Source organism: Calypte anna, chromosome 1 (genome assembly GCF_003957555.1).
Source record: "Calypte anna isolate BGI_N300 chromosome 1, bCalAnn1_v1.p, whole genome shotgun sequence".
Classification (NCBI taxonomy): domain Eukaryota; kingdom Metazoa; phylum Chordata; class Aves; order Apodiformes; family Trochilidae; genus Calypte; species Calypte anna.
The window spans coordinates 32,695,800-32,710,987 of NC_044244.1; the positions used below are offsets into that span (position 1 = coordinate 32,695,800).

At 40.4% G+C, this 15,188-nt stretch overlaps 1 protein-coding gene across 1 annotated transcript in view; it reads right to left on the reverse strand.

Annotated features, from left to right (window-relative positions):
- PPM1H (protein phosphatase, Mg2+/Mn2+ dependent 1H) overlaps positions 1 to 15,188 on the reverse strand; it is a 130,341-nt gene that overhangs the window by 66,516 nt on the left and 48,637 nt on the right. The window contains exon 2 of the mRNA XM_030449655.1: positions 1,821 to 1,989. Coding sequence (XP_030305515.1) covers positions 1,821 to 1,989 — 169 coding nt within the window. The remainder of the gene's footprint in view (positions 1 to 1,820; positions 1,990 to 15,188) is intronic.

Sequence of the window (15,188 nt, forward strand, 5' to 3'; positions counted from 1 at the left end):
CCCTGTATTTTCTTATGCAATTTAAATATATTAACCATGTGATGTTTGGCAGAAAGTTCTTTCTAAGGAAGATGATTAACCATGCAGTACAGTACATAAAAACACAATGTGCCTTTTGCTCTTGAGAAGCACTTGATGCTATTCAGTTGGAAGTTAATTGGACTTTGTGCAACAAAGTTTTTTATGTCCCATGCAGAGGAAAACACAGGCAAATTCAGCCCAGCTACATTCACCCACATCCAAGGTGCAGAGGCCCTGGACCAGTTATCTCACATGGGAGGCCTGGAACTTGATGTGGTGCTCGACCAAAACCAGTACCTCTTGCACAGCACCAAGATGTGTCTACCCCAGCTGGTGCCTGCAGAGGGGTATTTGCTCTGTGGACAACACAGTGATGCCCTTTATTTCAAACAAACCTACCACCTGGACCAAGCACACTGCTGATTTTCTCCATGTGTTTGAGATACATGAACAAATTCTATGACCAAATGCTCGCTTCATTAAGCATAATAAATGCATACTAAAATTAAATGCACTCATGGAACCAAGCATCTGCATCAGCCAATAGCAGACAGGTACATTTTAGGACTTCTTAAGAAAGACTTTTAAAAATGTAGATATCATTACAAGAAGTTCTGTTTTGCCTTGCATCACTATATGCAGAACTCAGTTCCAGTAAGTACAGAGCACAATTCTTTATCCAGGAATGTGCAAATATGTACTTGAGAAAAAAAAGAAAAAAGTCTGAATACATTGAAGAATATGAGCACAGAGGCACCAGGACAGGTGGTTTGAAAGAGGAAAGAACAGGGCTACTTGCAAGTTTGGAAAATCCACCAGAATTTGAAAATGCAGCAATAATGAAATATGAAACAGAACAAGAAGAGCAAGAAGTGGGGAGGGACACAGAGGAGAGGAATGCTTTTTGCTTAGGTACCCTATGATCCCCTGCAGCCATCAGGTGTACCAGACCATAGGGTTTTGAGGGAGAGACTGAACAGACTGCTAATTGCAACGTGGTTTAAAACAAGAACAAAAAGGGAAAAAAAAGAAAAAAAAAAAGGTACTTACAGTCCCCTGAAAGACTAATTTTCACTTAGGGAAAACTTGTGTTCTTCCAGCAGCAGAAAGACTGCATTTTCACATTGTGTGACTTCAACATTCAGCTAGTGTATTTAGTCTTAGATGGCTAAATGTCCAAATAAACAGACACTATAAATCACTGCTGGAGTCTCAGCTCATGCTTAAAGAGCAGATGAAATCATGGAAATAATGGAGATGGAGAACAGCAGATGACTGTCAGCAGGCAAGTGCATGATGTACATCACTCTACACACAAAGACAGAAGTCATAGTCCAGAAAAATCACCCAATTAGGTGTGCTGGTTGGCAACCTACCTGCATAAACCAAATAACTGTCTAACACTTAATAAAATTGTACAGCTGTAGAAAAGGTGATAGTGTGCTTGCAGTGACTGTCACTGGACAAGCCAAACATAGCCATTAAACCCATTGTTTTCTGCAGAGGTAAATTTCTTAGGGTTATATTTCCAGAAACGAAACAAAAAGGAAAATCCAAGGAATATTCTCCTCTCTATCTTTAAAATTAAATACCTTAGGTGCAAGGAGCAAGAAATCAATAATCAAATAGTAGAGCTAAGGAAAATATAGCTAAGTGTTCTGTATTTAAGCAGAGATAGTTAATCCAAGGTAACTGAAAATATAGGAGATAAGCATTAAACATATTTTAGCGTTATATAGTCACATCCTATAATAATTACTTTGTCCTTCTTCACTGACAAGACACAGAAGTCTGCTTACCAAGTTGTCTTTCAGCTGGAGACCTTCTCCATTGGGCAGCGATGACCTCCGCTTCGTCGAAGAGTTCTTGTTGGGTGTAGAGTTGGTGCCTCCAGCTTTCTTCTTGACAAAGAGGACTTCACAGCTGGCCTGATCTTCATTGTGCGTGCTCTTCCCTGCATTTATTACCCTAAGAAAACAAACAAACAAAAGAACAAAGGACATACCCACATTAGCAAAACATGGTAGTCTCCATGTCTCGTATGTGACTCGAGATATACAGAACTATAGCCCAGAAATATTGCAAATACCAACTGAATTAATAAAAATATATACATACACACATGCATACTTCTTTGTTTCTGTACACCTACGCATGACATAGCAAGCATTTTCCACAGAACTGTGTGAATAAGAACCAATGGCATCATGATCTTTTTTTACCCCTAGGCATGCGGTGATTTTCTTTACAAGGATTGATGCTCAAGGCTGGTAACACTTATGCCTCCTAGTTGAAACATGAGCTCCCCAGTTGCTTTTATACCTATCAGTCTCTGCTATGGTGCATAAGAAATCTGTTGGCTAAGAGTGTGCATTCCCTCTGGTTCCAACTCTTGCACAAAAAAATAGGTGCTGTAAATCTAAAAAACTGTTACTGCTACAGCCACAAAAAATGCAGCTGCTATTAGTCTGTTTACTAGAGATGCTGTGCCAGAAATACAAAAGAAAGGCAATGCCCTATATTCCAGCATGCAAGTTAAGCTTGCTTGTACCCCAGCAACTAAGAGATGCACACTGAATACACTCTTCCAGTAGTGCAGAACAACATAAACACAACTGACACCACCCCAAAACAAAAACCCAGCAAATTCAACCCCTCACACATGTGTCCTGCTGCTGAAGATTGGCACCAAGAGCTGCAAACATGCAGAAACCAACACTAAGAGCTCAGTACAAGCTTTGGACAGACAAGGGTATCCCAACTTGCAACACAACTGCTCACCCTTCCCTGAGCAATGAAGCTGAAATAACAGCTATTCCATCACCAACATTTAAAAACCCTGATGAAAATTTTGCATTATCTAAGATACTGTGGCTGCTATCATCCATCCCGGAACAGCCAAGTTCAAATAGGTTTTCCACTTTCTACATGAAAACCTCCTCAAAAATTAAGTAATTTCACATCAGTTGACACTGAGGAAGAAACGTGCTTTGATAGCCCTGGGTTCACAAAGAGAAAACCTGTGCAAGCTGGGATCATGTCTGAGTCACCTAACAAGCTGACCACTAGGTCAGTCAGACACAGCATTTCCACTACTGGACAAACACAGAGTTTCACATCAGGCACACAATGTATTTAAAAAAACTGCTGCCTTCCTGGAAAGTAAAACAGCTTGAAAGCACATCCTAATCTTGATGGCAAGTTCAAGAGATACCTGACTTCTTGATCTCTAGTGCTTTCATAACAGTAAAATTTTATGTAACAGGAGAACACTTGCTAAAGGATATTGAAACAAAAAGAAAACAAAAATAAAAATCATGCAGCTTTCCTCAAAGCTAATATATTGGTTTGATTTTTGAGGAGCAACATGATACTGTGGCATGCAAATGAGTATTTCTGTCTCTGATTAGAAAAGACAGCCATCTTCTAAAAAAATGTGTATCCACTAGAATTAACTGCTTTCAGAAACTGAACGATTCCTTACAGTGCCAAATGTCAAAGGCTGCAGTCTGAATCTGTATGCACAATACCACCAGTTGTTTACAAGTATTTTGTGCAAATAAACACCAACTGTGAATAAAATTACTTTGTGAACCAGGCAGGGAGCAGAGAGGAAGGAGCAAGGCACCTTTGAGCAGTTTAACCACTCACCCCCTGTAGTACCCAACCTCTGAGCAAATGGAGATCAAACATTGAGTTGCAAATTGAGTTGCATTGAGTTCAGGTCTGAAAACTCAACATTTTCTTGACTAATTAGGAAAAATGAAAAGCATATATTCAGACACAGGGAGAAGGGAGAAGCACAAATAACAAGAATTTACATCAGCTGACCAATACCCCTCCAGTTTGAAATACCACAAGCATAATTAAAATATTGCAGCAGCACAGAAAGCATACTTGTATCATATCAGAAGCTAATATTTCTTTGGTTTAGCTGATCAGTCTCCACACTGATGCTGCCAGCTCTTTTCAACCTCACTCAAAATAAAAGCAGATGACAAATAGAGACAAAAGATGCTTTTTACAAAAATTGTTATCCTCAACATTCCTGAAAAAAATCACTCATGTATCGGAGTTGCTCTGGTTTCTGAGCTCAGTGATAAACTTGAGGAGTTGTATGGTATGAGATGTTCTGATGTTTAATGGTGTGTGAAGTTATGCACAATATGGTATCATTTTACGTAGCTCTTGCTAAGAAAATTCGTCAAGGCACTGAATAATTAGCAAGGCTCTGAGAACAAAGTGACCTAACAAACTAGCTTGGCAGTCAGCTATTGTGAAACTCCTGGAGCTGAACTTGTGTATCAAACACCTTGCCAGAAGAGGACATGGTCAAAGGGTACCAGGCAAGATGAAACACTGAAAACACATGGGAGGTGGGCTGTCAGTATACTTGCCTTCCCTGAATTTCACTTTTTCTTGCAAAAAATCTATCTTTCCACACTCAAGCAGAGGAGGAGGTTTACTTGGTAAATGCTTGTGAAGACCTAAACTGATCATATCAAAGCAATGCTTACAGGTGCTACCAGGTATGCAGGGTCCAGATGCTAAATAGTGCCCCTTTCCTGACAGACACTCTGCTACCTTTCCATTTTATTTCATAGAAAACCTTCAGGAAAGGGCTGCAGGGAAGCCCCGTGACTTTTAATCTCAAAGCCTGAGCTATGTGATGGTGCCTGATGCCCAGCACTGAAGCAGGGAACACCTTCCACTCAGCCTCAAAATATCTCTGCTGCCTTTTGAAATCTTTTTCTCTCTGCAGCTTCTTAAATTCCTCCTTGAGGCAATTCTGCCAAGCAGCTTCCCAGTGCTGCCTTTACTGTTGTCTTTTGTCCTTGCCCTCCCAGACAGTAACTTACCAGAACAAATGCCACATTTAAGCTGCTTATACAAAGCAGAACTAATAAGATGCTTGCATGTCAAAAAAATAGCTCTTAATTAGACCTCTGAATTTTTTTAGGGAAAATCTACCATCACCCTGCTTCCAGAGGAAGTGCCTCAGCTTCCTAAAATTTTCAGTTCCCCTTCATATCTTTTTTTTTCTGTCTGCCTCAAAAAGTAAGTTAACCTCCAATAAAGTGAACAAAATGAGATTAAAACACTACCTTCTCACACTTCTAGAAAGAAAAAGCCCCTCCTCATTAAAAAGCCCCTCTCCAATCATACAGTTGTACTCATTCCCATTCTATCATGGATGCCAATAATAAAATCTAGAAAAAAGAGGAATTAAAAAAAATATATCAAGGACTATGTAAGCCTGTCACTTTTACTCAGAGACATATTTTCAAGGGAATTCTTTCTTTTGTTGTTTTTTGTTTTGTTTTCTCCATAGTTCAAGGAACTGTTTGATTAGACCTAATAATGATCAGCTCTTCTCCATCCCTTCCCTTCTTTGCCCATTACCTGTTTATCCCCAATCTTTCATGAAGTTCAACCCAAATAATGAACCTAATTTAGATTAGAAAAGTCTTTACAATTATCAGCTGTCACTTGTATCAAACACACGTGGCTCAATAACAGCTAAATAATCCTGAGATTTAGTTCATGGTGTATTAGTGCTTGTAAAAATGCATCCTACGTGCAAAGAGGAACTTCACAGTGAGGTGCTGGGGTTTGGTCACACTTGAAGAGGTACGTGCATCAACCTTGGTGGATGCTTCAGTACTGCTCAGGACTAATCTCTGAAATGGCCCCAGCTGGAAGCAAATCCTTCAGCTAGGAGCCAACCAGTTTGTTTGGCTCACATTTAACATTCTGCTGGTATCACGCAAGCCCCCAAGCCCCATCTGACTGAAGGGGAATGTAGGTCATACTGTGCTCCTCTTCTGCATCCAGCAAGCAGGGCTCAAACTCCTGTGCTGAGTGAGGGCACTGATTACAAAATCAAAGTTTATCTTAACCAAAACAAACCAGATGAACAAATCCAAGCTGTGTTTTGATAATAGTTTCCCAATTTAAAAAAGTTTACCAACTCAAAAAAAAAAAAAGAGAAAGTACCCCACCAAAAATCCAACAAAGCAGCTTAGTCTTTTGAAGCATTTCCATTCTACTCTATTTTTCACAACACTATCTGTACATTCACTCTTTGGTTGTATTACTCCTCCCTGTATTGTGCTCATTGAGGTTACATTAACTTGTATTTGATTCATCAAAAGTTTCAGGCTTTACTGTGGGAGGAGATCTGGTCTAGATTTCAAACTCTGAAAAAATTCCATTAGTTGTCCAAGTACTCACAAGTCTATCAAAATTTTGTATGTAACATACAAAAGTATGTTAACATGCTTTTAAATAAAAGTAACACATAAAGGTAGAGAGCTCAGCAGAAACTCTGAATGATGAAGAACAACCGTGTGCAGAAAAAAAATGCTTTTTGAAATTTAAGGAATAAGAAAGCTACATGATCTTGGAGAGTTATGTTGCACCAGGAGAAGTGTGGGAATGGGCTGCACATATGCTCCAGACTTGCCCGAGCTAAGAAATAAAACCTGTAAGCTGGGAGCCTACCTTACTCTCTCAGTTTAGCTGAGCTGTGGGGTAATTGAAATACCTGTGACCAAGGGCAGACACCCCAAATCCTATCTGTTCCTTCCCCACCAAGGCACAGTTCCTCTCTGCAGTACTGGAGAGCATTCCCAGCTCCAATTCCTCTGTGAGATCTGTTCAAAGGGTAAAGACATTCCATACACACACTTCCAGAGCAAAAGGCTGGGCACCCTATGCTTGTACCACGTTGGTTAAGACTGAGTATGTGTGTGTTATCTGTGTAGTCCATTGGGTCTGACACTGGAACAACAAAATATCCACTAAAGTGTCTAGGAGAAGGCGCTGCAGACAAAGAGGGCGATACAGCAACTTCAGTTTGCAAGTGGGGAAGCAGCTGTGGTGGGCAGGAAGCCATCCTGGCAGGAAAGGTCAGCTGAAAGTGGAACAAGGTGAGTGAAAGAACACAAAACCAGCTTGCAAGGGTCCAAACACTTCTGATAAAGCAAGAAAAAATAAAGCCTTAAACAAAAGACCAGTTGGTGGTTCCAGTTTGCTGTTTTCTTAGATTTCTTAGAAAAGATGCTGTCAAATGCTTTCTCTGTAAATGCAAAGATAAGACTCCCAACTCTGCTCCAACAAAACCTGGAAGTACTTTAAGATATTAAACATATAAAGAAAAGCCTTGCAAACGAGTCATCTGTCTCACACTAAACCATGCCTTTCAAAAAATAAAGTACTAATTAATCTTTGAATTACCAAAACAATTTTTTCTGTCTCTCTTCCCCAAGGGAATTTTCTAACTTCACCATTTATCTAATGAACAGACATAAAATCTTAAACATTTATTGAGCTATACAACTTGGAACACACTCCTTTTTTCTCCATTGTCAGTTTTCAGGTTACTAGCAGTATCACAGAGTAATAGCACTTATTGGGGAAGTAAACAGTTCTTCTTCTAGGAAATTGTGGCTGTATTCAATGCTCACAAGCATTAAGCAATGACAACGAAGAACTGCCACCAAAGTTCTTTAATGTGGATAGAAGTGACTTTCTGCACTTGTGGCATATAGAAGTTTCTGAAATAAAAGTACAACCTTCCTGCTGTTCTCAAAATGGAAAAATTATTATGGCACAATGTCACGCCTAACCATCTACTCCCCTGTCTAAAACAAAACAAAACAAAACAAACAAAAAAAGCCAACAAAAAAATCCACCCCACTGCAGCTGGTTTACATGCCTGTAGGAAAATTTAGCTCACAACAGAAAATTACACCAGAGATCATTAACTGTGGTGCAGGAGAATTGCTTGCACAACATCCTGCAAAATGTCTTTATTTGTGGAAACTGATCTCACTTGATCTACAAAATCTTTAACTTGTAAACCCCCAGGCAAATGCAAAAACACTTCACCTCCTTAAGGCTTAGGCAAAATGAGGTAGATAAGAAGTAGATACACCCATGGGCAGTTCATGGTTTATTGTGATTTTCCATTTAAGGCTGGACATGCAGAGTAGCTATGAGCACCTGCAGTTGTTTTGACACTGAATGAATCAATTCATCAAGCAGCACAGAGCCCTTAGCTCCTTCCCCTACCCTGGCAAGCTCCAGCAGCCATCAGTGTGACACCAGCTTGCATCCAACCCAATAACACAGAAGTCACCCAGATGAATGAACACCATAGCTACAAACAGCAGACAACATGTTCCTATGGTTTTGCATTATAATTTCAGCTGTCTCAGAATGATGATTAAAGATATCATAAAAACCCTTTCATACAAGTATCGCAGGCCTTTCTTCTCACTTTCTTTCCTTCCCCCTCTATATTTTTTCTTCTTCCCTAATGGATTAGTATGTGAGTGGAAGCCACTGCCTTTTTCTGTGACATCTCATTTACAGTCTTAGATTTGCAGGTAGGTGGCTGCTTACCCCCCTTCACCCACACAAGATTTATTTCTGCACTGGGAAGCGCCTTGAAAGAGATTTCCTCCTAGCTGTTCACCTCCTCCCATACGAAAAGCTGCAGATGAAAGGCAGCTTTTCAAGCAGTCCAAACAGTTTCATTCATTCATTCATTACTGTAGCTGTCATACTGCTCACATCAATACCAAAACACCCACTATTATTGTCCTCTGTGGGCAGAAGTTGAAGCTATCACTGAATCAGTCCTCTAAATCCATGGGATTGAATAAACCCTTTATTTTATTATCAGAGGAGGGAGTGATGTCTAGCCATGCTCCAGTGTGAAAATATGGGTTTTTGTACCAACAATCACATGGGTTTTCTGGGCCACGTTCACTTTAGGACCCAGCAAGAAACTACATCTGCCAAGCTGCTAAGAACTATATATGGGATTTAAATAGGAAAGGCCCCCAAGTAGAGTATCATTCATGCTGGAAACTTAAAATACATTTAAGAAGTCAAAAGCAATGCAAGAAAAAAAATCCTATACATTTCTGCCACAAGTGCAGTGCAAATGAACATAAACTGGTCACACAAAGCTTGCTTTTGGACTGAAGTCAATGGCAAAAAAATGCTACTGCAGGGCATATTATCCAGCAATGCTTCCCAAAAAGGATGAAATACTAAGAGACTACAAGGAACGAGACAAATGTAGGTCACATCACTTTGTGGTCACTACACAGGGGTGAACAGGTTTTTTTGACAATTAGCATGCAGGTTTTACATGAGAAAAAGCAGCAGACAGTGAGCCCAGAGCAGATGCTGAGCCAAATCAGGGGTTGCAGATGTTAAGCACAGTCTCACTTTGGGAATGAGAAAACTCAGCCACAGCTGGCAAAATTAATTGCCAAGTTCTCCTTCCTCATACCCTCTGTACTGGGTATCAGCATGGGGTGAGAGGGGGTTGCAAATGCAAAGATGACCTTGACTCTGTAGGGGAATCACCATTTCTATTCTACAAAGCACAGTGAAATTTCAAAGATACAAGTTGGACTGCTCATTATCCTATCCAAAGCACCTTTGGTTTGGCCATCTGTTCAAAGCTTGCTGAAAAAAAAAAATACGCAAAAACCTCAGAAGATAATGAGGACAAACATCTTAGAGTTGACCAGTGTCCTTCTAGTCCAATTTCCACTAACACAGGTGGAAAAAAAGCTGTCTTACACCTTTTTCTTCTGCTTCGTAACAGGTAAATTTTGAAATCCTGCTGCTCTAGGAAAAATAGGTATTAACTTATTTCTATATTACACAGCAGAAAGTTGACTTAAAAGTTCTTCAAATGATTCTTCTTTTATGAATTGGGCATATCCAGTCCAGTGAAGTCAGCCATCCAGTTTGCTAAAAAACATCCAAGAGATTTATGTATCACTAGATTTTTCTAGTTTTCCCTTGTTGATATTGCTGCTAGGTTGTATGATGATGTTTTCCGTTTTCCCACTGACTGGAAAAGGGGAAACACAACCTCCCTTTGCAAAGGGGAAGAAGAGGCAGGGAACCACAGGCCAGCCTCACCTCTGTGCCCAGCAAGATCATGGATCCTGAAGTCTCTGCTAAGGCACATGGAAAATATGGAGGTGGTTGGTGGCAACTAACATAGCTTCCACAGTCCCTAAGAGCATCCTGCCCCTAAATTCTATAGCAAGGGGCATCCAGGCCTTAGAAATACTCACTTTGCCTACAAGCTCAATACTACTACTACAGCACCAACTAGTAATATACAAAAAAACCCCCACAAACAAACAAATGCTCAATTTGAATTAAAACCAGTTCAGTTTTACTGTAGGCTCATAAATGAGTGCTTGCAAATGGCAAGGATGCATGAAGGAAAGAAAAAGCCATTTTTATTCCCCTCCTCAACTTCCTTTCCAAGGTTCTACTTTTGAAAGCACATCCAAAATAAACCCTTTCTTTCTTAGAGCAATGCCAATTATGCCAAGAGAATATATGCAAAAGAAAAGCTCTCCTTATCCTTACAATGAAGCAAGTTATGCATTTAAAATATTTTAGTAAGTCCCACACCATTAGGCTATAATGCTGTAGACAGCAGTCTCAGTTCTCTTGGGGTTAGGAGAAATCAAGATAAAGGGCTTACACAAAACTGGTCCAAGCTTCAGGAAAAAAACCAACAAACCAAAACCAAAAGAATCCAACAAATTATCTCTCATATTTAGCATGTGTGAAAGTTAACTGTAAGAGTTAGGTGGTGATGGTACTAATCACTTTTATACAGCTGTCATCTTAAATTATCCCCAAGCTGATCTTTGCAAGTGTGGCAGAATGTACACATTTCCACAGATAAGCATTAATACCTTATTCACAATAACCCTCTGCTGCGCCAGGGTGAAGCCTCCATAACCTCAAAGAAGTCAATCTGCTAATTTATTTTTTAAAAGTCATGGGAAATTGTAGATGTATAAAAGCACACATATGGAAGGCAAGGAAAAGAACAAAAAAACCCAAAAAACCCCCAAACCCAAGGCATTACATACTTTATTACCAAGAATCCGCAAGTAAAAAAAAAAAATCATTCAAAAGGACTCACATGCTGTTAATTTTTAAGAATAGCTTAAAGAAAAACTACACCCTGCTGCTGGAGTTTTACATCCATCACTTTCCCTCTGGGAGAACACTAAATGGCAGATCTGCAGGAAAGGGCCATGTGCAAAAAAGACTACAATGACTCTTTGCCATAGAAACAACCCTCAAAACCCAATCTTTTAGTTCTATTATTGAAATTACTTTCCTGGGCTTAATTTTTGAACCTGTTAAAATAAGCTAAAAGCAAGCCAAGAAGATATCAGCCATCCTGAGCTTGGAGAACAAAAACAAACAAACAAAAGGTTTCCAGAAAAGCAGCAGCTACCCTAATCTTGTTAGATTTGGAGCCATCAAACCACTTGCACATTGCTAATTCATTCTGCTTTGGAGTAACAGACAACTCCAAAATTAGCTTTTCCGATTTTAAGGAAAAGTCACAGTATTTAATAAAAAACAGAATTAAGAAAACATTGCAATATTTTAATATATATTTTATATACAGATACATACACACCCCTGTACAAAAAACCTATGGTATGCACAAAGCTATTCAGAGTTCAGTTAAACACTATGTCAACAAAAGAAAAAAATCTATTTTTCATGTAATATAGGTCAAAGTGCTGAATATCTTTGCTTGGTTATTCAGGCATCACACAGATGCAAAACAGAGACAAGGGTGTCCTTTCCAGCCTCACCTGCTACCTTTTTCCATGAGGGAAGGTTTCTCAAGCTCTGAGAATGCCATGGCATGACACAACACATCTTAGAGGTGTGCTGCCAGCAGTCAGCCTGTGACTCTGGTGCCATGGATGTCAGCACTGGAGAGACTGAAGCTCAGGGCAAGTTGTCCCCACAGACTCCTGCTGTCCTTGCAGAGGGGGTGGGATGAAAAGATGTGCCCTCACTCACAGCCAGAGGCAGCACAACAAGCTTAATGAACAGTTTTGGAATGTTCAAGACCAGAGAATCACAAAATGGTTGACCTTGGAAATTACCTTTCTAGTAGTCATCTGGTTCAACCCTCAAGGGTCACCATGGGACAGGACAGGACACAGCAACACATCCGTATGGGGATGGAGAGGGAGCAGAAGAGCAGGGACCTGAGGGGTCTGGCACTGGGCAGAAGCTGCTCACTGCCACCTTGGTGAGCCTGAAACACAGAATGGCCCCAAGCTGGGACACCCAGCTCTGGTCTGAAGGAGGGCTGGAGCATCTCCACAGCTACTACCAGGTCATGCTTTCTACCAGGTCATGTTTCTCCACCACTACTGTTTTTTTCTACTTGCGCTGCAAATCAGCTCCATTATGAAACTTACCAATTCCCAAGTCAATAACAAAAGCACCACTGGCTCCTGGGAAACCTCAGCCCAAGTCTTCACTTGCAAATGCATCTACAGACACTGGGAAATCTACAGGCTGGCAAATACTTAGCACAAACATTGTAAGCAGGGCTGACATCAAATATTTTGAGAAGAATTATACCAAGGAGAGTCAATTGTTTCTGAAGAGGCCCACAGGAGATGGGGTAGCCCAGCACAGCAGCCCTCAGATGGATCCTGTGTGGCATGATGAAAGGCGCTTGCAACCCCCAAGAGGTACCAGTAAGAACAGTCAACACCAGAACCAATTGACTCCTCCAACTCATACATAACTCTCCCCATTCTTCTCAGACCATTGGGAAATTAAAATGGTGTCAAGATCTGTAAAAATATGTATCAAGAAATAATAAAGTATTTAGTGTGTCCCTGCATCCTGCTACACCAAGGAACAACTCGTTTTCAGAAATTATAATTACAGTTGCACAAATGCAAAATATATACTAAAGCAGTGACTGAATCTGGAATTTTGAATTTATTAACCCCTTGGTAATAGTGTAAGTAAATATTAAACAAAGCTGTATGGAGACTGAAAAGAAAATCCTAGAGAATTCAACAGTTGAACAATTCAGAAAATTAGCGCAAGATCCAACTTCTCAGGCAAAGGATGAGAGGTGAACTTTCACAAGCATTCCCTCTCCTGTCTTTTCCATTGTAAGCAACCTCCACCTTCACATGCTACCCCACAGGGACAGCAGTGCAGACGACTTACAGGTTTTTTTTTTTTAAACACAAATCAATATATTGCCACAGCAAAAGTGAAAATTCAATATGGAGGCTTTGGGCCTTGAGCAACCTGGTCTAGTGGGAGCTGTCCCTGCCCATGCAGGGAGGCTGGAATTGGATGATCTTTAAGGTCCCTTCCAAACCAACCCAGTCTGTGATTCTATGGCTGATGGAGAAGAAGGGTCCTGCTTAAACTAGCATTTCTGGAAAAAAAAAGTTAAGAAGTTGTATCACAACAAGTCTAGGAAGCTTGCAATGATGAGATATGGTCTGCCAGTTCAGTGCTATGTAACTGCAGACATCAAATACTGATCTCTCTCTTCCTTGGGAAAGTCCACTCAGGTTTGGTTTTGGCTTTGAGAACTCAAGCCTAGAGCACCTTCACCTTGTCACTTGCACGGGCTTTGCATCACAAAGCCATGTACTTTTAATCTTCTTGGGTGTCCAGATATGTTTACAGTCACCTACATGTGACTCCTGCTACAAGTATGGTCCCCAGAGGTGAGATCTAGTCAGACATCTATGATGCAGACAGCTAATTCTGAGCTAATCACACAGACTTTACAAGCAAAGAGAAAGAGGACATTTGGGGACATGATTCATCTGACCTATTTTAGTTGTTTATGATTAGCATGAAATGTCTGTTCCTCTTCATGGACAATGAAGGCTGAGCCCAGACACTTACACAGCAGGTTGTCACAGCATGTGGTCAGACAATTCCCACCTTGGGTGCCTACTCTGATGGCAGTGGAGGGATCAAAAAACCCAACAACATGCACCCCCAAATTCTCTTGCTATTTGAAATGCCTTCTCAAAATGTATCTCTGGTATGCAAGTCCCTTGGTATGACAAATAATGCCACCCAGTACAGAGAACCAAGGCTGAAGGGGAAGTAGAAGAAACAGAAATAGATACAGAAAAAATGATTTTTAAAATTAAGACCAAGAACAGATTATCAGTTGCCTGAAAATTGGCATTATAGCTCCTGATGTGACAAGTGAGTTTGGCATGGTGCAGCAATTTAAATGTATCTAAAACAGCTGGTGGGATTCTCAGACACAAAAGGAGATAATTGTCAACCTTATTCACAGCAATTAAATCTGTACAGGCTAAAATAGGACCCATTGTTCCCCCCAAATACTGGGATTAGAGCCAGAAGTAACTTCAGTGGAGCAGAAAGTTGGCAGTTTGGAAAGGGGCTGAAAACTGTGCAGTTCTCTAGCACAATAGGGGCAAAGACCAACCCACAATCAGAGAAAGAAGACAACTTCAGAGGTTTTTCTACAGAAAAATAATTTCTCTTCTTCCAAAAGTACCAGAGAGATGTTAGAAATTAATATTGAAATGGATGTAAGCATGGACTGATCTCAGTGTGTACCCAGCACAAATGGAAGTGTATCCTGTAATTTCTTCTGCTGACTGAAAAGAAGAAAACTAGAGATTATTATTGCTATATTTGGACATCTGCACACTACCCAGATATGTTCCTTTGGAGTCATCTGAGCACATGATATTTAGACAGGCACAAGAAATCTGGGTAACTGTTATTGAGATGCCAATACTGCCACTAGAGAAACAATCATTAATTTGCTCTCGATTCAAAATGATCAACAAGTGGCAGCAAAGGATTTGCAAATCATTTGCCAAAGACAAAATACCTCCAGAGCAGCATTGAGAGACAGCTGTTAGACTGAGAAATGCCACAACGATTGCACCATGATCTTCAGAGCGGTGTACAGACTGCCTCAAGTTCATCAACACATCCCAAGGAGAGCAGTGCTTGACCTAGCTGGGCTGGGGGCAATATAGACAGCACACAAGAAATGTTTTCAAGGTAAGGAAAAAGTAATAAAAATCCCTCTAACCCATCTGAGAACATGGCTCTCCTAACTGAAAACCTATAAAACCTAGACTGGGGAGGGGTTGGGGAGGACAAACACCAAGGATGCAACCAAAAGTCTTCTGCTTGGTAAATCTGCATCCTGCTCCTGCACAGAAAGTTTATTAAACAAAATATTTAAATTTTAACTGTTTAGCACTCTGACAGAATGGCCTGACATAAGAAATGAAAACTTCCCCTGAAGT